At 50.8% G+C, this 20,606-nt stretch overlaps 1 protein-coding gene across 4 annotated transcripts in view; it reads right to left on the bottom strand.

The window, feature by feature from the left end:
• Nucleotides 1-20,606, bottom strand: part of TNK2 (tyrosine kinase non receptor 2) — a 119,881-nt gene that overhangs the window by 71,049 nt on the left and 28,226 nt on the right. For 2 of the 4 annotated variants that reach the window (XM_053307730.1, XM_053307729.1), the window contains exon 1: nt 11,661-11,955. The exons of the other annotated variants lie outside the window; for them this stretch is intronic. In XM_053307730.1, the coding sequence (XP_053163705.1) occupies nt 11,661-11,819 (159 nt within the window). In that variant the 5' untranslated portion in view covers nt 11,820-11,955. Of the gene's footprint in view, nt 1-11,660; nt 11,956-20,606 lie in introns of those variants that run through there. 4 annotated transcript variants of the gene reach the window in all.

Raw genomic sequence — 20,606 nt, forward strand, 5'->3', positions numbered from 1 at the left:
CCGAACACTGCTGGCTTGTCTTCCAGCGGGTCCCCGGGAGAGAACAGCTGGCCGGAACTGGAGCTGGACACTTCTGGAGAGGGATGCTGAAGGCGTCGGGAGGAGGGAGAGAAACGCCAGGCCGGGGGGCGGGGGGGGGATCAGGATCCGAGGGGCTGACCTGCCTTCCTGTTTACCAGTCCACGGCAGCACCTCTGTGCATTAGGAGGCACGTCCCCCCCACCCACCCCCTTGAAAGAATCACACGTGGGCTCAGCGGAAGGGTGGGTTTCGCCGTGCGTGTGCCCGTGGCCATGGCTTCTCAGCAAAACGCAGCCCTGCAAGCGTGAAGTGCGATGATCCCCATGGCGGGGCCGGCGGGGAGCCTTTGCGCATCTCTGACTGAGGAACGGCACGGTGCGCCACAAGCAGAGAGCAGGTGCCTGCAGAGCAAACCGGCCCCAGGCGACTCGGGACAGTGAGCCAAGCCACACAGAATTGGGGGTGGCCACCCTTTGCCCACTCGCACCCCCCGTGTTCCCTAGCCGGTTCAGGGCGAGATTCCTGCCCAACCTCAAAGATGGCTGAGGACAGGCCTTGACAAGTTCTCTCCGGATCTAGGAGCAGGGGCAGCTCCAGAGGGGAGGCTTGGAGGGGGGGTAACCCCCACCCCACAACAAGCAGTCTCCCCGCCCCCCATTGATGAACTCAACAGGATTTATTTCAATGGAAATGTGTTCAGGATGAGAGTGTTCATGTGAAACGGAACATGACTTCTGTTTCAAAAATGGACTGTGGGTTCCAAAGCTCGCCCTTCGCCCTTTCTGTGTCCCCCTCATTTCCCCCCTGGGGTCACCACTTCTAGGCACCAGCCCTAAAACTTAGGAGCCAGGCAATGGACATTTGCTCAAATTACTGGACTTCAGGGTGGACATTTTAATGCGGGAGGTTCAATGGGCTTCTCTTTATCCCCTAGAACAGAAACAGGGCTGGCGGGGATAAAGAAAGGTTTTATTCCACAATTCTACCTCTGAATAGCCACCGAATGGCGCAGCAGGGAAATGACTTGACTAGCAAGCCAGAGGTTGTCGGTTCAAATCCCTGCTGGTCTGTTTCCCAGACTATAGGAAACGCCTATATTGGGCAGCAGCGATATAGGGAGAGGCTGAAAGAAGTCATCTCTTGCTGCACAGGAGGAGGCCATGGTCAACCCTTCCTGTATTCTACCGAAGACAAGCTCTGTAGGAGCCAGGAGTCGAAATCGACTTGACGGCACAGCTTTAAAAGCAGCTCATGTTCCCTGGATGAATACCATAGCCTGGCACCAAAAAAGATATCAGAGTTGGCACCAGGGAGACGCCCAGGGGAGGGCATTTGACAGGCAGCCCTGGTCCCTGGCCACCCAATTTCAGGGGGTGGAGGAAAGACTCTGGTGACTAATAGAGCGTCCAGGAGGACTCAAGTAGCAGGAAGCAGTCCTTGAGAACAAAGGTTGCCAGCCTTACTTAGTTCCCCAGTGTCAGACTACAACTCCCATCACCCTCTGCCACCTTGGCTTTGGGGCATTGTGGCAGGGGGCGATGGGAGATGTAGTCCAATGACACTTGGGGGAGCCAAGGCTGGGAATCCCTACTTTAGGCAATATCTGGCTGGAGGGAACAATGGTCTAACTCAGTATGTAGGTCCCCAACAGTTGCTATACAAGGGCATATTGAAGGGGAGGGGGGCAGAGCAGTCATTTCATAGCTCTCATAGCCACTGATGGGCCTACCATTCTCCATTAATTTGTCTAATCCCCCTTTTAGGCTAGTACATGTTGTGGCAGTGAGTTCCAAATGTTAATTACATGTTGCGTGAAGGGTTTTCTTATGCCTGCTCTGGTTTCAGGCTGTCTCAACTTCCTGTCTCTAATTACTGGAGCACCCAATGCCCCAGAAAGACAGAAGGCAAGACCTTGTTCAAGAAGGGTTAAGTTTAAGTTGGGATATACCAGTGCTCAAGTGTCCCAGAACCTGCCCTGTATAACAAAGCTGGGAAATTAAGTCAACACAAGTACTTCCTTGTTTCGGATTTTATCGCTGCAATTCAGTGCTATAACATTGCATGTGTGGTGCAAAAAATAGCTGTATTTTCTGGTTGTGGGGTTTTCGCAAGACTGCTCCCCCTGCTGGCAGCTTTGCACAACAGCCTTTATTTACATTTTGAATGCGATCTGCCCAAACTGAAGCATTTTACTGCTGTTGAGTGGGTAATCTGGAAAGTGCCCAGAATGGTTGCGGCTCCAACCTATCATTTTGTGCTATTTTCCCAAAATGTACATCTCTCCTGTGGGTGGCCTGCATGAAAAGTCTTTGGCCTCCCTCAGAAGCACACCAGGGGCACAGCTGCTAGGAAGCATTTGGTTCGCCCCAGGAATTAGAAGAGGAGGAAAGCTGTAGAAACAGGAGGCTGTTCACCACCCGCCCTGTGAGATGCTGCAGATCCTCATTCAGAGGTGGATGAGTCGTGGCTAGAAAGAATTAATCAGGACTGACGGAGCTGCGGTTTCCTATTTTGCAACTTCAGAAAGCCAGTCTTGTGATCTGCAGATTCCTGGTAAATTTCTACATTTTTATTTGTGTCATCATCCATTCACAATTGCTACGGATTCTTTCTATTCTGGGGAGAGCTGACAAAGTTCCGTAGAAAACTTTTTGACGGAATTGATGAGGTTATAGAAGCGGGGAAGGAACGGGGCCCAGAAAGGTAAGTTATAAGTTTATTCGGTCATTGACCAGCTTCTCGGCTGCTTTCCTGAGCTGCCACGAAGGCTTGCATCAAACCTCAACACCTGAGAAAGGCTTCCATCCAGGATGCCAAGCCCTGGACCAGGCAGACAATCAGTTCTGTATCTGGGGGTGGGCGACTCGTACGTGGATGGAATTCCTGGGAATGAGCAAGAGCAGCCTGTTCCCCATGATGTCATGAAGCGACACTGAACTCCCAAGGGCTCTGCATTCACAGTACGCCTAAGAGGCTGGGGGCGGGAGAGAGAGGGCCTGCCGGGCGCCATCACACACAGCCAAAGGCCGACAGGGAATGCCCAGCCAGCCTGGCCCCGGGCGCAGAGAATTCACCAGCTGTGATACAGGACAGGCACCTCCTTAGCATTACAGGGAAGAAAGACCCGGGGGTTGCCAGCTTTTCAAACTGGCCTGGCTCCCGCACGATTTGTCCTGCTGCAGCCAAATGAGAAGGGCGCGTGGAGGGGCACAAGGCACCGAAGACACCCCCCCCACACACACACACCCCTACCTACCTACCTACCTACCTCCTTGGAAATCCTATCCACTCCCCACTCTGGCTCCCAAGTTTTCAAAAGGCCTGGCTCAAATACTCTGGGATCTGTCTTTGCAGCTATGAAAGCTAGAAACCGGGCTGTGAGCTTTCATTTTAAAACAGTGTTGACTTCTGTGCCATGGAATATGAAGACAAGAGCCTTGGTTCATGGAAGCCGCCCCTCCTTCCACCAATTCCATCGGGAAGAGACTTCTTTGGAAAGCTCTTCCGGCCTAGAGCTTGGCCCTTTGGCACCAGTCCCCCTAAACGGCAGAGTCACAGCAGCAAGAGGGCATCCAATCTGACCCCCCTCCCTGCCCAAGAAGAGACTGCCAACCCACTACTGCCGCACCCACAGAGTTCAGTGGCAGCCCACACCATCCAGATCACCGTGTCCTCCAAGAGCAGCATGCAGATCGGTCACATAGGACGCTGCCTGCCTTATACCGAGTCAGACCATTGGTCCGTCTAGCTCAGCACTGTCAACACTGACTGGTAGCAGCAGCTCTCCAGGGTTTCAGGCAGGAATCTTTCCCCACCAGGGATCCCTGCCAGGGATCAAACCTGGGACCTTCGGCATGCAAAGGAGATGATCTCCCACTAAGAAACAGACTTTCAGAGCAGACAGCTTCAGCAGACGCATGCCAGTGAGCCTAACCACCTGCTACTGGAGGAGACATTAAACACCACCTCCTTGGCCACCAATCCAGGGCCATGGCGTGATATTTTGCCTAAGGTGGAACATCCAAAATGGCAGCTTCCCACTCATCACTCAACACCCGCTGAGAAGTTCTCTCGCATGAGCCCCACTGCAGCCGATGGCAGTTGTGCTGGAGCCTGCAGCTCCCTCTAATTCTGATGGGGCCCATACGGGAGAGCCCTCCTCCCGGGTCAGTTCTGCTGCCCATCACCCCTCTGCTGCTTTGGGGTGCTCCACATTGCCCTACAACTGGGCTGGGTCACCCCGGGCACCACATTGAGAAAACAGCCTCTCTCAAACAGAGCCACCCATCAGCGAGACACAAACGACCCCTACTTACAAACAAAGCCCCGTAACGTATTTAATTAAGGAAGCCCCCAACTTACAAACTCCAGCCTGAACGTACAAACAACTCGCCCCTCACAGGGACCATACGCATTCCGAGTTATGAACGTCCAAGTACAAATGAACCTTTGGATCACACCCCGTTTGTAAGCTGGAGACTCCTCGCATATATAAAGTTCTTGGGCCTCACTCACAGACTCACTGACATGAAATTCCCAGACCAAACCTCAGGGGATAGGAACGTGCCATTTTCACAAGTAGGTCCCAGATCTCACCCACATTAGCAGAAAAAGAAGGGGGGGCCCCCTGAAAAATGCATGAAATGATGCCTTCTAAAAAACTTTGGCAGTTTTCTTGCGTATTTTCAGAGGAAGTCTGGACTTCCACAGAATGATGAGTAAAAGAACAAACTATTTTTTTTCAGTTAGCTGAATTTCAAACTCACTTCAGAATTTTTTTTTTAATTGCACTAGAAATCTTCATCCGTCTGTCTCATTCAATCTCCTAGAATTTGTATTTTTCAGGGTTCCTAGAAGCAACACGATTACATCCTCAAAACAAAGCAGCTCTTCTGGTCATCAACAAGCAAGGAGAGTGCATGATCAATTTGTGGTACAGGAGGGATGCTTGCAAACTGCAAGCCCTTTTATTAGTATCATATATGAATGTACGAAGCTGCTGTGCACTGAGTCAGACCACTGATCCACCTAGTCCAGTACTGTCTACTCTGACCGGCAGCAGCTCTTAAGAGTTTCAAAGTTTCTTTCAGAGTTTCTTTCCCAGCTGCGGATTGAACCTGGGACCTTCTGCATACACAGCATGTGCTCTAACAGTGAGTTATATGGCCCCACATTCTTGAGGAAGCAGGCATTTGACAGCACAGAATAATTAAAGGGCCCTTTGAGAAATGAGAGCGATTCCCCTATAACACCATGTCCACTTACCTTCACCCGCCTCCATCCAAAAGCCCTTTCTTTCTTCATTGCCCTGCTGAGCACCAAAGCACACACCCCGTCTCCCTCTCCCCTTCCAATCATTAACCTGTGAGGAATCTGGACCATCCTGTTCACCCCTCTTGATCTGTTTACACTTTTCAAAAGAGTAATCAGGAATAACCAGCCCGTGGACCCAGTTTGGTTCTGGGCGCTTCTGTAGGTCAGCTGGGACTGTCAAGCTTTTCTTGCCCCTGGATTGTGACTGCCAAGCTGCCCTATTCCAAGTCACTCTATTTAGCTCAGTACTGCATACTTGGATCGGTGGCAGCTTCCTCTGTGGGGGATCCTTTTAAATGGAGATGCTGGGAATTGAACCTGCTGGGAGCTTCTGAGCTACAAGCCTTCCCCATCGCCCATTCCCTGCTACCTGGGCAAAGAGGCAAAGCAGAGATTCTCTTCTGTTTAGCAGGGGGAGAGCAACTGGCCCTATCCATCCCCAGCACAGCATCCCTCCAGTGGCTGTTGCTGGTATCTGCCTTACATTTCTTTTTAGATTGTGAGCCCTTTAAGGACAGGGAGCAGTCTTATTTATTTTTTATGCAAACCACTTTGGGAACTTCTGTTGAAAAAAGGCAAATAAATATTGTGAGTAAGAGCCACCACCCTGGAACAATGACCAATTTGTGGAGGGACTAAAGCTCAATGGAAGAGCACTTTCTTGGCATGCCAAAGACCCTGGCAGCATCTCCATCCAGGCAGAGCAGGGGAATACAGCTGAAACTCCGGAGAGCTGCTGCCAGACAGTGTAGACGGCACTGGCCTAGAAGGACCAATGCTCTGACTCAGTATGTGGCAGCTGCCTGTCTCAATAAAGAGTCTGGAGCTCAGCATGTGAGCAGGGAGAGCTCCTCTGATAAGAACAAGATGAAATTAGGTGGAACTGGAACAGGCTTAAAGGGGAGCAGCCACGATGGAGAGGACGCCGGAAGAAACCTAGAAGGGACGATTGAAGGAGCCGAGGGTGTTCAGTCTGGAGAAGAGGAGGCTAGGGGCTCGTCACAGAGAAGAAAGAGGAGTGGATCTTTTCTCTGTTGCTCCTGAGGGCAGGACTAGATGGACCGATAGCGCTATCCCTCCTCAGCACAGCATCCCTCCAGTGGCTGTTACTAGAGATGTGCAAAATTGATTCAAATCTGGGTGATTTGAGTGATTCAAATTCAGATTGAATCACCCCTTAAAAGGGCAATTTGAAATTGAAATTTGAATCAGATTTTCAAAATTCAATTCAAGTGTCGTTTGGCACCTTTAAAAAACCCATCAGGCCCCCTGGTTGGCTTTAAAAGGTGCCAAAACAGAGTTGAATTGATTCAAATTCAATTCTAATTTTTGACCAGATTCAAATTTGATTTGAATCCAAAACACATTTTTGGAATTCAATTCAAATCTGAAACAAAGTGAAAAATTCATTCCATGCACATCTCTAGTAACTATCTTAGGTTTCTCTTTAAGATCGTGAGCCCTTTGGGGACAGGGAGCCACTTCATTGATTTATCTATATCTGTGTAAACCACTTTGGGGACTTTGGTTTAAAAGCGGTATATAAGAACAGAACATAAGAACCAACTAGTCCAGCATCCTGTTTCGCACAGTGGCCCACCAGATGCCGCTGGAAGCCTACAGGCAGGTTGAGGGCGTGCCCTCTCCCCTGCCGTTACTCCCCTGCAACTGGGACTCAGAGGCATCCTGCTCCCAATATCCGCTGTATTCGTAGAACCAGTGGGTTGCAGTGGCAAGAAAACAGATGCAGGCCAGAGTTCCCTGCAACAGAGATTCCCAGATGTTGTTGACTACAGCTCCCATAATCCCTAGCCAAAGGCCATTGCTGTGGGGGATGCTGGGAGATGTAGTCAACGACATCTGGGAATCCCTGCTACAGGGAACACGGATGCAGGCTAGACTGTGAGAAGGGACTCCCTAACTGTAACTGCTGCCCGATCATGGGGACAGTCTGCCTCACAGGGTGATGATGGGATCTCCTTCCCTGGATGTTTTCAAACCAAGGCCAGGTGGCTATCTGTGGGCTGGACTAGAAGCCCTCCAAGGCCCCTTCCAACAATCCATCCTATGGACATGCGTCAGGCCGATCCCAGGCCATCCAGAGCAAGCCAAGGCCACGTGGAGCAGCTCTGACCTCCCTAGAGACTGCTGCCTGCCTGCTCTCACAAAGATGGATTCAGCCGGAGATGGATTCCTGGCCAGCCGCCTGCCTGCCTGCCTGCAGAATGTCAGTAATGCAGCCGGGCCGCCCGGTCACACCCCAGCTTGGCACAACACCTTCAGGCCACGCAGATTTTACAACACTGGATTCCTGCATCCAGAGTACATCTCAGTGGTGACAACACAAGATCACAGGCTTGTGCTTCACATTAATTACACTGGACGGTGGAGAGAAAGGAACTCCGACACTCATTCCGTGACACAGTCACGGATGCGCACTAGAATGCACATGCATCTTGCCCAAAGGCTTGTGCTGAATTGGGGGTGGTGGTAATTTTATTATTCATTCATTCATTCATTCATTCATTCATTGCATTTCTATACCACCTGGTATAGAAACCTCTAGGCAGTGTACAGATTAAAACATAATATAAAATAAAACATTTAAAATTCATAAAAACAGATAAAAATCACAATAGATGAAAAAACACACATTAAAATTTCAATTTCAGTCAAAAGCCTGGGAAAACGTCTCCAGGGTCCTCCTAAAAGCAAACAGAGAAGGAGATGCTCTTATTTCAGCAGGGAGCATGTGCCAAAGCCCTGGGGCAGCCACAGAGAAGGCCCGGCCCCAAGCTGCCACCAAACAAGTAGCCGGAAACCATAACTGGACCTCTCCAGATGACCTTAACAGGCGACAGGGTTCACGGCAGAGAAGGTGCTCTCTTAAATACCCTGGACCTAAGCCATTAAGGGCCTTATGGGTAACAACTAGCACTTTGTATTTCGTGCGGAAACCTATCGGCGGCCAGTGCAGTTCTTTTAGAATCAGTGTTCTATGGTCCCTTTGGGTAAACCCAGAGACCAATCTGGCTGCCGCATTCTGTACCAATTGTAGTTTCTGGACTACGTTTAATCACCTTCACGGCAGGTAGGACGCAATGATGAAGACCTGCCAGTTCAGATCAAAGGTCCATCCAGGCCAGCATCCTGCTTCTTCGCACAGCGAAGGGCCACCAGACGCCTCTAGAAAGCCCACAAGCCGGGTAGGGAGATAGCAGCCCTTTCCTCTTTCTACTGCCCATCAACCATTATTCATAGGCACACCTGCTTCTGAATATGGAGGTTCCATGCAACCATAATAACTAATAGTCTTTGACGGAACACACTGTGCTAGAATTCTCAGGCACTGGGGCTGGGGATGATGGGAGTTGTAGTCCAACAATATCCGGGGACCCAAAGCTGAGAATCCCTGCACTATGTAGTTAAAATACGTGAAGGCGTAACTAATTTATTGTAGGTAATCCTGGCTATGAACTCCAGCTCAGTACTCCATCTTCAAAGAGTAGCCCGTCAGATGCTACAGGCACGGCAAAGTTATGACATGCATTCCTTTTCTTAAGACTCCGGTATCTGGAAGAGGCATTCTGTCTCCCATGTTGCTCTTTTGGGTACATGGCTCTGACAGACAAGTCCACCAGGTATTTATCTAATTATTTAAGCTAGGAAGCCATAGCAACATCACATGGCAATAGGTTCCACAGGTAAGGAACACAGGAAGCTGCCTTCCACCAAGTCAGACCCTGGGTCCATCTAGCTCAGTATTGTCTTCACAGACAGGCAGCGGCTTCTCCAAGGTTGCAGGCAGGAGTCTCTCTCAGCCCTGTCTTGGAGATGCTGCCAGGGAGGGCACTTGAAACCTTCTGCATGCAAGCAGGCGCTCTTCCTAGAGCGGCACCATCCCCTAAGGGGAATACTGTATCTCATAATGCTCACAAATGTAGTCTCCCATTCAAATGTGAACCAGGGTGGACCCTGCTTAGCAAAGAGGGCAATTTGTGCTTGCTACCACAAGACCAGCTCTCCCGCCGCCCCTTGCACATTGCTCCTGTGCAGGTTATCCATTCATTCCAGTTTCCTGTTTCACAAGAGAATATGGCCTGAAGCAAGACTGGGGAGATTCTGTACAAAGACAAAACATTCTGCACCCCGGGGTCCAAATTCTGCACCTTGGAAAATCAAACTGCACAACCCCTATAAATGATGCAAACTCATATGTTTGGCTTTGCATAATTTATACTGGTTTTGCTAGTTGTGGGGGGAGAGAGAAGGGGGAGTTATGCAAGGCCCTTAAGTTCCACAGCCCGACCCTTGGAAATCTCACTGATCCAACCCAGACGTTTTCCGAGACTTCCAAAGCCACCCCCTGCACCTCTCCACTCCAGCCATAAGGGCTAGAAACTTGCATTTTAAAAAAGAAATAAGAGCCGAGGCTGTCAGGAAGCCAAATTCTGTGCTCAGCACCATATTCTGCACTCAAGCAGAACAGCGACTGTCATATAACGCCCGAGCTCTCTAGCAACACAGACCTGAGTCTGGCCAATTCTCACACAAAGGACCACCCAAGACCGCCTCCGATGCAACTCAGAATTCCTCACAGGAAGGCCCAAGACGCCAACAGCACCAGCTCATGCGGTTTCCCCTCCACAAAGCCCCCTGGTTCTGGCATCTGCTTCCTTGACACTACATCTCGCCCACCACCCCTCACAAAACCAGCAACAGGATCACAACCAAACGACAAACCGCCGTTCTGGGGTCCCTTCCAAACAAGATATGGCAAGTGTGATTTATAACCTCCCATTTTCAATCCACTCCAGGCACACTGCCAACATGTAAGGACCACAAACCCATTAGAAGCACAATTAAAAAACCATCACCATGATAGAAGCAAAAGGAACGTTCTATAGTGACCAAGATCAGCCGCCAGGCAGCACCGAGTGGCTAAGAAACAGGAAGCCCCCCCCCCAGGCAAGATTCAGATCAGGGACACCCCACTTTGAGTCTTGCTTCTGCCCTGAACTCACCAGGTAGCCTCAGGCCAGCCACTCTCACGTGCAGCCTCAGTCCCTCATCCACAATATGGGGATAAAAATACTGGCCACCCATACAGGGTTGTTATAAGAGTTAGGAACAGAGGAAGCTGCCACATACTGAGTCAGACCACTGGTCTAGCTCAGGATTGACTTCACAGACTGGCAGTGGCTTCTCCAAGGTTGCAGGCAGGAATCTCTCTCAGCCCTATCTTGGAGATGCTGCCAGGGAGGGAACTTGGAACCTAGATGCTCTTCCCAGAGTGGCCCCATTATCCCCAGGGGAATATCTTACAAATTTTACACATAGTCTCCCATTCAAATGCAACCAGGGCAGACCCTGCTTAGCTAAGGGGACAAGTCATGCTTGCTACCACTAGAGCAGCGCTCCCTTCAAAAAATTAAAACAATCTCTGTGAAGTGCTCGCAACGCTCTCCGATGTTATTATTGCCACACTTCAGTAATGGGATTGCCAATTTAAAAAAATAACAATCATCATCATCATCATCATCATCATCATCATCCACCACTTTATATATGACACCAACACCACAGACAATACTTTAGAGAGTAACAGCAGGACAAAATAAAAAAAAGGAAGGGGGAATACGAAATCTCTGCCCCAAGGAACTTACAATCAAAATGGGGACAACAGAAAGAAGGAAGGGACAACAGGAGATGACAATGAGCAAACGTATTCAACACAAGCTACATTTCAGTTGGGAGTGAAAATCTAAGTCAAACTCTTCCCAGACGGGGGTGGGGCCATTACCCAGTGGCAGGGTACCTGGTTCGTATGCAGGGGCCCCCAGGTTCAATCCCTGGCAGGTGGGGGTTGAGAAAAGGTGGGGGGTTGAGCAAGAACCCTGCCTGAAACCCTGGAGAGCCTCTGCCGGTCAGAGCTGGCCATACTGAGCTAAGATGGACCGGTGGTCTGGCTCAGGACCGAGAGAGACAGAGACGGGGGGGGCACCACAGTGGCATTCTGGGAGGGAGGGCCAGGCCTCAGGGCAGCGCAGGAGGTCACACAAGGGCGACTGCTGTGCTCCCAAAGCGGCTGTGTGGCTCGACCCCCACTGGAATTCCCAGGCTGGAAGGAACTCCCCACTGTCAGAAGGGCATGTTTGTCCCTAATGGGACCCTTCTCATTTCTAAAAGTGGCAGCTGGGCTGAACTCCTGGGCTCCCCAGCGAAAAGCAGGGGGGCCTCTTGGAAAGTGAAGCATGCACCCACACACACACACACCGCCCCCCAGGTTCCCGCCGGGCTCCCTCCAGCACCGCTGCCATACTGACCCTCTGGCTTGGCACCGCCAGCGTGCCCGGCCTGGGTACCTGAGGCAGGGCATCCGAGAAGCCAGGAGATGGGGCGCCAAGCCCTCCCGCCACCGCCGCTGCCGCCGCCTCCTCCTCTTCTCCGCTGGCCAGCCGCTGATAATCCGACTTCTCCCCCATGGCGCTGGGCTGAGTGCTGAATCCAGAGGCCCAAAGCCGAGCCTCCAGGCCCCGAGTGGATCAAGGGCAGGATGCCACCGGCCGGGAGTGACTCAGCCCGCCCCTGCCGCTCCTGGAGCTCTGCCGGGGGCTCCGAGCTGACTGACGGGAGGCTCCCCACTGCAGTGGTATCAAGCATCCAGCTGGTCACCCCCTCGCCTGCATCCCGTTGCCATGGCGAGCGGGGAGGCCTCCCATGATGCGGGGATGCTTGCAGCCCAAGCTGATCCGATGTGAGGGAGAAGGGGTGGGAGGGAGGCAATTCCCCATCCAGGCGAGAGAGAAAAGCGCCCCCCCCCCCCGGTCCAAATGCAGGAGCCAGGCAAGGAACGGCCACCGCCGCCGTGGGGGATGGGGAGGGATGGGAGCTGTCTTCCTGGCAACAGAGGCGGAGGGAATGCGGTGGTCCAGGCAAGGGATGCTGAAACCTCAAGACCCCGGCGAGAGCAGCTGGAGGAAGACGAGGCTCGTCAGTGCGGCTCAGAGCAGAAGCAGCAGGGGTGAGCCTGTGGGGGTGACCGGCATGTGGGCGGTGGCGCCCTCCACACCCTTTTGTCCCCAGCGGGGCTGCCCTTCATTCCACCTTCCCCTTCCGTGCATTAGTGTGTCCAGCCCCCCCCCTTTTAGGAACATTGATCCAACCGACGTGCCAAGCAGAAGGGGAGGGGCCCCGCTTCTCACTCACTCGCACACCAGCCGGCGCTCTTCACCTGCGCGGGCAGAGCCTCCCAGGGCAAAGCGAGGAGAAAGGGACTCGGCTCCCTACTCTCTGTGGCGGATTAGCACCCACTACTAAACCCCCCTCCTGCAGCCCACCAAGGAGCACCCCAGGGCTCTCTGGCCGCCAGGAGTCGACCGCACACTTCACCTTGCCCTCCCCAGTCAGCAGCCATTGAGAATCCAGGCAGACATCAGCCCAGGAAGGAAGGGATGCTTGCCAGAACAGCCCACGGCGTGAACGGTGACCCACACCTCAGTCGGTGACAAGGGGGCACCGCAGCCACCATCGCTCTGCACGGGAGCTGGGCGCTGGATACGGAAGAGTAGCCCGGGACTGAAAGCATCAGCGCTGAACACTGGTGCAGGGAGGCGGGGAGGCACGCACTGCAGGGAGGAAATCCAGTTACGTTAATGGAGGGAGATGAAGACGAGCAATTGCTCTAAACTGGCCATTAACAGCCACTGGGGGGGGGGGAGTGGCTGGCCAGTGGCCACTGCTAGGAACTGAGAGCTCCCTGTTCTGATCCAGGAGGGCAATTCTGATGATCTTACCAGTGCCTGGTCCTTGCAGTTCTTCAAGAATTGGTGAGGAACACCTTGTGCTTGAACAACTCCGACAGGGAAATTGTTCCCATGCAGGAAATCTTCATAGAAACTGATGCTTCCAACACCTTCATTCACATGACCATATGTACCTGGGCACCGCCTCTGACCTGGGTAGGCATACACACAAACCTGTTCACACAACCATGCATACCCAGGTCAGAGGCAGTGCCCAGGTACACATGGTTGTGTGAATGGGGTGCTTGCATAGCAAATTTGCACATGGCTATTTCAGCACATGCATGTGCAGTGATCACACACTGGGAATGGCCAATTGCTGCTTCCCACTATGGACAAAAACAAAATAGTGGACACGGCACTGCTCATCAAAATGTTTATTCTGCAAAAGTGATGAAGGAAAACTAGGCACATTCGTGTCATGCAGGGGAGCCATATCCCTACGGATGAACGCCCTCAATCACTCTGGTCATGTCAGAGCCAAGATCAATAGTCTTCTTCAACCTTTTTAGACAGCATTTTCAAAAGCATGCAACATTGCATACCAGTTGCGGAGGGGAGTTGTGGGGGGTGGGGGAGTATTGTCTACACAGACTGGCAGCGGCTTCTCCAAGGTTACAGTCAGGAGTCTCTCCCGACCGTATCTGGAGATGCCAGGAAGGGAACTTGGAACCTTCTGCATGCAAGCAGGCAGGGCCTCTTCCCAGAGTGGCCCCATCTCCTGCGAGAAATATCTTGCTGCACTCACATGTACTACTACTACTATGGATATTTATATACCGCCCTGCAACCAAAGTTCTCAAAGCGGTTTACACAGAAAATTAAATAAGATGGTCCCTTGTCCCCAAAGGGCTCACAATCTAAAAAGAAACATAAGGTTGAGCCCAGTAACAGCCACTGGAGGGATGCTGTGCTGGGGTTGGATAGGGCCAGTTGCTCTCCCCTGCTAAATAAAAAGAATCACCACTTTAAAAAGATGCCTCTTTGCTCAGTTAGCAGGGGGTTAAGTTAGCCGCGTAGTCACCCATCCAAATGCAAACTAAGGTGGACTGTGCTTAGCAAAAAGTATCATTCATGCTTGCTATCCCTAACCAGCTCTCCTCCCATAACAGACCCACAGCCCAGGTGCAGGAGGCACAAGGCGGAGCAAATGATGCTGGTCCCCCCATGGCAACACTGCTCTCTGATGCAGAAGGGAAGCACATCCTCTTCCCTGTGCAGGGGGTTCATGCCTAGCAGAGGACCCGGGGATGGGGTTCCCACACTGTTGTCCTAATGTGTTAATCTGAGCACTGCCTGATCCCAGACGAGAAGCATGAGCTGAGGTCTTCTAGGAGCACCTGCAGAAAAGGCACCCGTTCCCAGGCATTCGCTTCCGCCTCTCCATCATACCACAGGGCTCAGCTCATCAGCCAAGACAGGAAAAAGCCCTGAAGCGCGGGACACGTGAGGATCAGCACTGCCCACGCATGCCCGTCACCACGCCAGTACAACAGGAATCCAGAAACACGCCAAGCTCTGGCAGGCGGAAGTGACGGCGGGCCGGGCGGGCTGCCAGTTTCAGTCTCTCAAGCCCCAGAGGGGACGAGGAGCAGACAGGCGTGTGAATAAATAAAGGAGAAAGCTTGCAATGGTGGACTGGTACGTGCGTGTGTGGGGGGCTGTCATTCCCTAGGAAGTTCTGCTGTGCATTTGTGGGAGGAAAGGCATTCACAAAATCACAGCGTTTTATTCCACATGCATGAATTAAAGGCACAGAGAGAGAGAGAGAAGTCTGTTCCTACTGTAGTTGGAAATCCTCATTACACAATTTAGGCTACATTCTCAAGACTGCTCCATAAGATTGGTTACTTCAGGAATTCTTACACTTGGGCCCTCAGATATGGTTGGAACTACAGCTCCCAGCATCCATAGCCACAAGAGCCAAATAATTAATAATGTCTTAGGATGAGGTTACCTGAGAGAGATTGCCCCATATGTCCCAATTCAGAGATCAGAGGCCCCAAATGAGGTAAGGCGGGTGACTACTAGGGAAAGGGCCTTTTCGGTGATGGCACCCCATCTATGGAATAGCTTCCCCAGTGAGGCTCACCTGATGTTGTGACATTTTGTTCTTTTAGGCACCAAGGAGCTTTCCAGTATAGCTGCTCAACAGCAGCAAAATGCTTCCATTCAGGCAAATCACATGCGAGACGTAAGGCAGCAGTCTTGTGGGAACTAACAACCCGAAAAAACAGCAACTTCCTTACTCCGGATACACGATGTCCTAGCTCTAAATCTCAGCGATTAAATTCAAAACAAGGCACTGGAAATCTGAATGACACCCTGCTGTCAGCGTAGGGACCGCGGTGTCACAACGCAGGAAGTGTGGAAGCACACTTCCGAGATACACAGTGACCCCGTTAGAGGATCTAACTTGGAAAGCGCTCAGGTGAAAACCTCTCTCTTCACTCAGGCTTTTTATTTATTTATCATATTTTTACACCGATTTTAAATCTGGGGACCCAAGGCTGAGAACCCCGAGTTCCGCCCTAACTCCCTGGAACCACCACGATCCTGTTCACAGCAAAGTGCCCAATGGGAAGGAATTGGGGGTGGGGGGTAACAATCGGTTGTCTCAGGAACAGTGAAAAAAGGGAATATATTTCCTCTACCACCCCAACTCAGTTGGTGGTTCTCACTATCTTATACATTAAAAGGGCCAAAATTTGGCTGCAGGCAGCAAGCAACTTGTGCCCACCGGCTGAGGTCTTCAGAGACATTTGTGGATGTCCTTGAATTGCTGAGGGGGGGAAGGACCATTCATAGAACGTTGGCCGTTATTACGGCTGCTGTGTGGGAAAGGAAGTTGGGCCTGACTGAGGAGCGGGAAAATGTCATACAAGGCGTGGAGTGGGGCGGCCAACCAATGGCTCTCCAGCTGTTGTCGGACTACAACTCCCATCATACGCGGCCATGATAAACTGCAGATGGGGGTGACGGAAGTTGTAGTCCAACAGCTCAAGAGTCATAGCTTCGCCACCCCTGGCACAGAGCCAAAGGGGCTCTAGGTGCAAGGGGGCCGAGCGGCCTCCCATCCCACCAATGGCCAATCTCTGCCCTCCTCCATTCAGCCTCCTCCAACATCCCTTCGTAGGGCAGAGCAGCCTGATCGGCAGCAGACTCCCTTCCCCATAGGTGCTAACTGGAAGGCGAGGGGACTCAACAGCCTGGCACTCCCGCCCTGCTTGCCTTCCTTTTTAATGGCCCCACGTTTGCCATTTTGCTCTACGCAGAGGAGCCAAGATGAATTCACCCCTCTGCACTGTTGAAAGGAGCATCCCCAGGAGAGATACTACATCACCACCAACGCTTCATCTCCTGTTAGTAACCACACCTTCCCAAGCCTGCTCCCAAGCTTAGTTTGACCTAATGGCGCAGCGGGGAAATGACTTGATTATCAAGCCAGAGGTTGCCGGTTCGAATCCCTGCTGGTATGGGAAACACCGATATCAGGCAGCAGCAATATAGGAAGATGCTGAAAGGCATCGTCTCATACTGCACGGGAGGAGGCCATGGTCAACCCCTCCTGTATTCTGCCACAGACAACCACAGGGCTCTGTGGTCACCAGGAGTCGACACCGACTCGACAGCACACTTTACCTTTAGTACAACAACATCTGGAGACCGAAGGTTGGCTGCCTCTGCCCCATAAGAAACACAAAGCTGCTCCTGAAGCCGGGAGCCCCAGGTCGAGTTCTCTCCCCCTTCATGTCTAGCCCAGCTTAACCAGTGACCTGACATCATAGCCCTGAGTTTCCCTGGCTTATGCTCCAGGTCACCGGCTGTCAAAGGCAAAGAGCAGGGGGAAAAGTATCTAGTTAGAGATCCAGTGTGGAGTGGTGGCATTGAACTGGGGAGATCCCCGTTCAAGTCCTCACTCGGCTGGGCTGTGTGTCGGGTGGCCTTGGCCACACACATACCCTGAGCCCAACTAACTTACTTCACAGGATTGTTGTGAACATAACCAGAGGCTATGGAAGAACCTGCCCTGAACTCTTTGAAGGAAGAGTGGAATAAATTTGTGATAGCAATTTAAAAAAACAAAACAAAAACTTTTTTTGTTTGGTTTTTTGTCCTCTGCCTTTTGTCAGAGGACAAATTATGCACCGAGTAGAGAGTGTGGACAGAGATAAATTCTCTCACAACACTAGAACCAGCGGTTATCCCATGAAACTGAAGGCCAGGAAATGTAGGACTCTTTCACACAGGGCACAATTAATCTATGGAATTCTCTGCCACAGAATGTGGTGATGGCCACTAGCTTGGATGGCTTTAAAAGGGGCTTGGACTAATTTATGGAGGACAGGTCTATCAATGGCTACTAGGCCACCTGCAGCCTCAGAGGCACGATGCCTCTCAATGCCATTTGGAGGGGAACAACAGTAGGAGAGGGGGCATGCAATACCTCTTGCCTCTGGGCTCCCCAGAGGCATCTGGTGGGCCACTGTGGGAAACAGGATGCTGGACTAGAAGGGCCTCGTGCCTGATCTAGCAGGGCTGTTCTTTTATCTTCTGTATAGGAAATTGCTTGTAAGCTGATGTGCCATGAACACACATGCAAGTATTTTGACACACTGTTGAAGTGTGTGGGGTGTGTGTGTGTGTGTGTGTGTGTGTGTGTGTGTGTGAACTCATGACAACAGTCTACATGTGGGTGTCACACAAGTTCTGAAGAAAACTCGTCTTGGTACTTCTGTGAGAATCGAACGTCATGGCACGCTGCCACACTGACCTGCATGGTGTGTGTTCATATGTGTACCACCAATACTGTCTTCTAGTGTGGGAGAGGTTGTGCCTTGGTGTTCTAGGACAAAAATAGCACATGGACGATAGCACATCTTTAGGTGTTCCTACATGAAATTAATGCCATGAAAGAAACATGAAGCGGATCCCATGTGTATAATGTCACAGATGGCATACATGACAACGCATATTTATACACCGCTTTTCAACAAGTGTTCTCAAAGTAGTTTACATAAAAGAAAAGGAGGCGGCAGCAGCAGCAGGTGGCTTCTTGTCCCCAAAGGACTCACAAGACCGATTCAGACCTTATGCTGTACAAGTGTACAGATTTCTGTACATTCGTACATGTGTTTGCGTGAATGACTGTACCTGTGTTCATTTTAAAAGTGAGCCTGGATACAGGCCCTTCAAATGCATGGTACAGATAGGAAGTATACTGCTGTATCTGCGTCCAACATAACATATAATGACTGTACCTATGTACACTGTACGAGTGTTAAACATATGGTGTGAATGGGCCTACAACAGTCACTGGAGGGAGGCTGTGCTGGGGTCAGATAGGGTCAGTTGCTCTCTCCCTGCTAAATATCTATTTATTAATTAATCATATTTATATACCATCTAGTCTGAGGGCTACAGGCTACCTCCAGCCTCAGGATGCCTCTGAATACCAGTTGCAGGGGAGCAACAGCAGGAGAGAAGGCATGCCCTCTACTCCTGCCTTTAGGCTTCCAGTGGCATCTGGTGGGCCACTGTGTGAAACAGGACAAGATGGGCCTCCTTGGGCCTGATCCAGCAGGGCTGTTCTTATGTTAATCTGATATGTGTATCTCTAGGTGGTGTACACATTTAAAACAAAAACAAAAACAAATACAAATAGAAAACAGAGTAAAAACAATTTTAAAAGTCAACACAATTCCATAGCATAGAAACAATTAACCTGAGAAATCAGATAGAGTTTTGGAGCCAGGAGCACTCTCAAGCGATGCACCTGATTTTTCATGGGGAATGTAACCTCATCCAGAGCAGGCAGATCTAAACCATCTCTTGGGTCCCAACCCCCAACACATCTTATTTGGATTCAACTTCAGTTTGTTTCCCCTCATCCAGCCCATTAACATCTTCAGGCAGACATTTAGGGAAGTTGTGCCATTTCCTGACGCAGAAAACAGATTTGGGTGATAACACCCAATTGATAACACCCTGCTAATGATCTCTCCCAATAGTTTCACATAGATGTTAAAGAGCACTGGAGACAGTATTGAGCCTTGTAAAACTTCACACTTCATCTCTCTCTTTGCAGAACAGCAGTCTCCAAGCAACACCATCTGGAACCTACCAGAGAGGTAGGGACAGAACCACTGTAAAACAGTGCCACCCAATCCCACCTCCCTCAGGCAGTTCAGAAGGATATCATGGTCGATGGTATCGAAAGCTGCCAAGGGATCTAAAAGGATCAGCAGAGTCATACTCCCTCTGTCAATACACAATTGGAGCTCATCCAGCAGGCCGACCATCTCAACCCCATAGCTCACTCGAAAGCCAGTTTGAAGCGGGTCTATATAATCTGTACCATCCAAAACTGCCTGGAGCTGAGAGTCTACCACCTGCTCAATCACCTTGTCCAACCACAGAAGATCGGAAACAGGTCTGTAATTGGCTAACTCCGATTGATCCAATGCTGGTTTCTTCAAATAAGGTCTAATAATCTCCTTCTTAAGACAAGGAGGCATCCTGCCCTCCCTCAGAGAAACATTTATAATATTTACCAGACCCTCTCTGATAATATGACTATCAGATGAAATAAGCCAAGGTGGGCAAGGATCAAGAGAGCAGGTGGTGGGACGTACACTCCAAAGAGTTTTTCCCACATCCTCAGGAGTCACAAACTGAAAGTGATCCAATCTAATCTTATAAGAGGAGTTGCAGGAGTCCCCTGCTAACTGCACAAAGCGACACCTTTTTAAAGTGGCGATTCTCTTTATTGAGCAGGAGGAGAGCAACTGGCCCTATCCAGCCCCAGCACAGCATCCCTCCAGTGGCTGTGGCTGGTGGTCTATCTTATGTTTCTTTTTAGACGGTGAGCCCTTTGGGGACAGGGAGCCATCTTTATTTCTTTTTATTTCTCTATGTAAACTGCTTTGGGAACTTTTGCTGAAAAGTGGTATATAATTATTTGTTGTCGTTGCTGGACACCTCCACAGTAGACTCTGCAGTAACTGTGGGATCCAGTTCCAAGGGAAATGCTACTTTAAAAAGGTGCCACTTTGCTCAGTCAGCAGGGGTTATACTCTGAGGGAGCCCTCTGCCCATCGGGAACTAACACACTGATGCCAAGTCAGCACCCATCACAGGAAATTGTACATGCAATTTTCTGTGTGGAAGCAATAACCACATAATGCCCGAGAAGAGACCTATGAATAACTTCCCAAGTAACCAGAGTTAGCATTGGTGAAGCAAACTTCCAAATGTTCAAAGGAGCCAGCGTGGTGTAGTGGTTAGAGTGCTGGACTAGGACCGGGGAGACCTGAGTTCAAATCCCCCTTCAGCCATGAAACTAGCTGGGCGACTCTGGGCCAGTCACTTCTCTCTCAGCCTAACCTACTTCACAGGACTGTTGTGAAAGAGAAACTCAAGTATGTAGTACACCGTTCTGGGCTCCTTTGAGGAAGAGCGGGATAG

The sequence above is a fragment of the Hemicordylus capensis genome, chromosome 3 (assembly GCF_027244095.1).
Source record: "Hemicordylus capensis ecotype Gifberg chromosome 3, rHemCap1.1.pri, whole genome shotgun sequence".
Taxonomy (NCBI): domain Eukaryota; kingdom Metazoa; phylum Chordata; class Lepidosauria; order Squamata; family Cordylidae; genus Hemicordylus; species Hemicordylus capensis.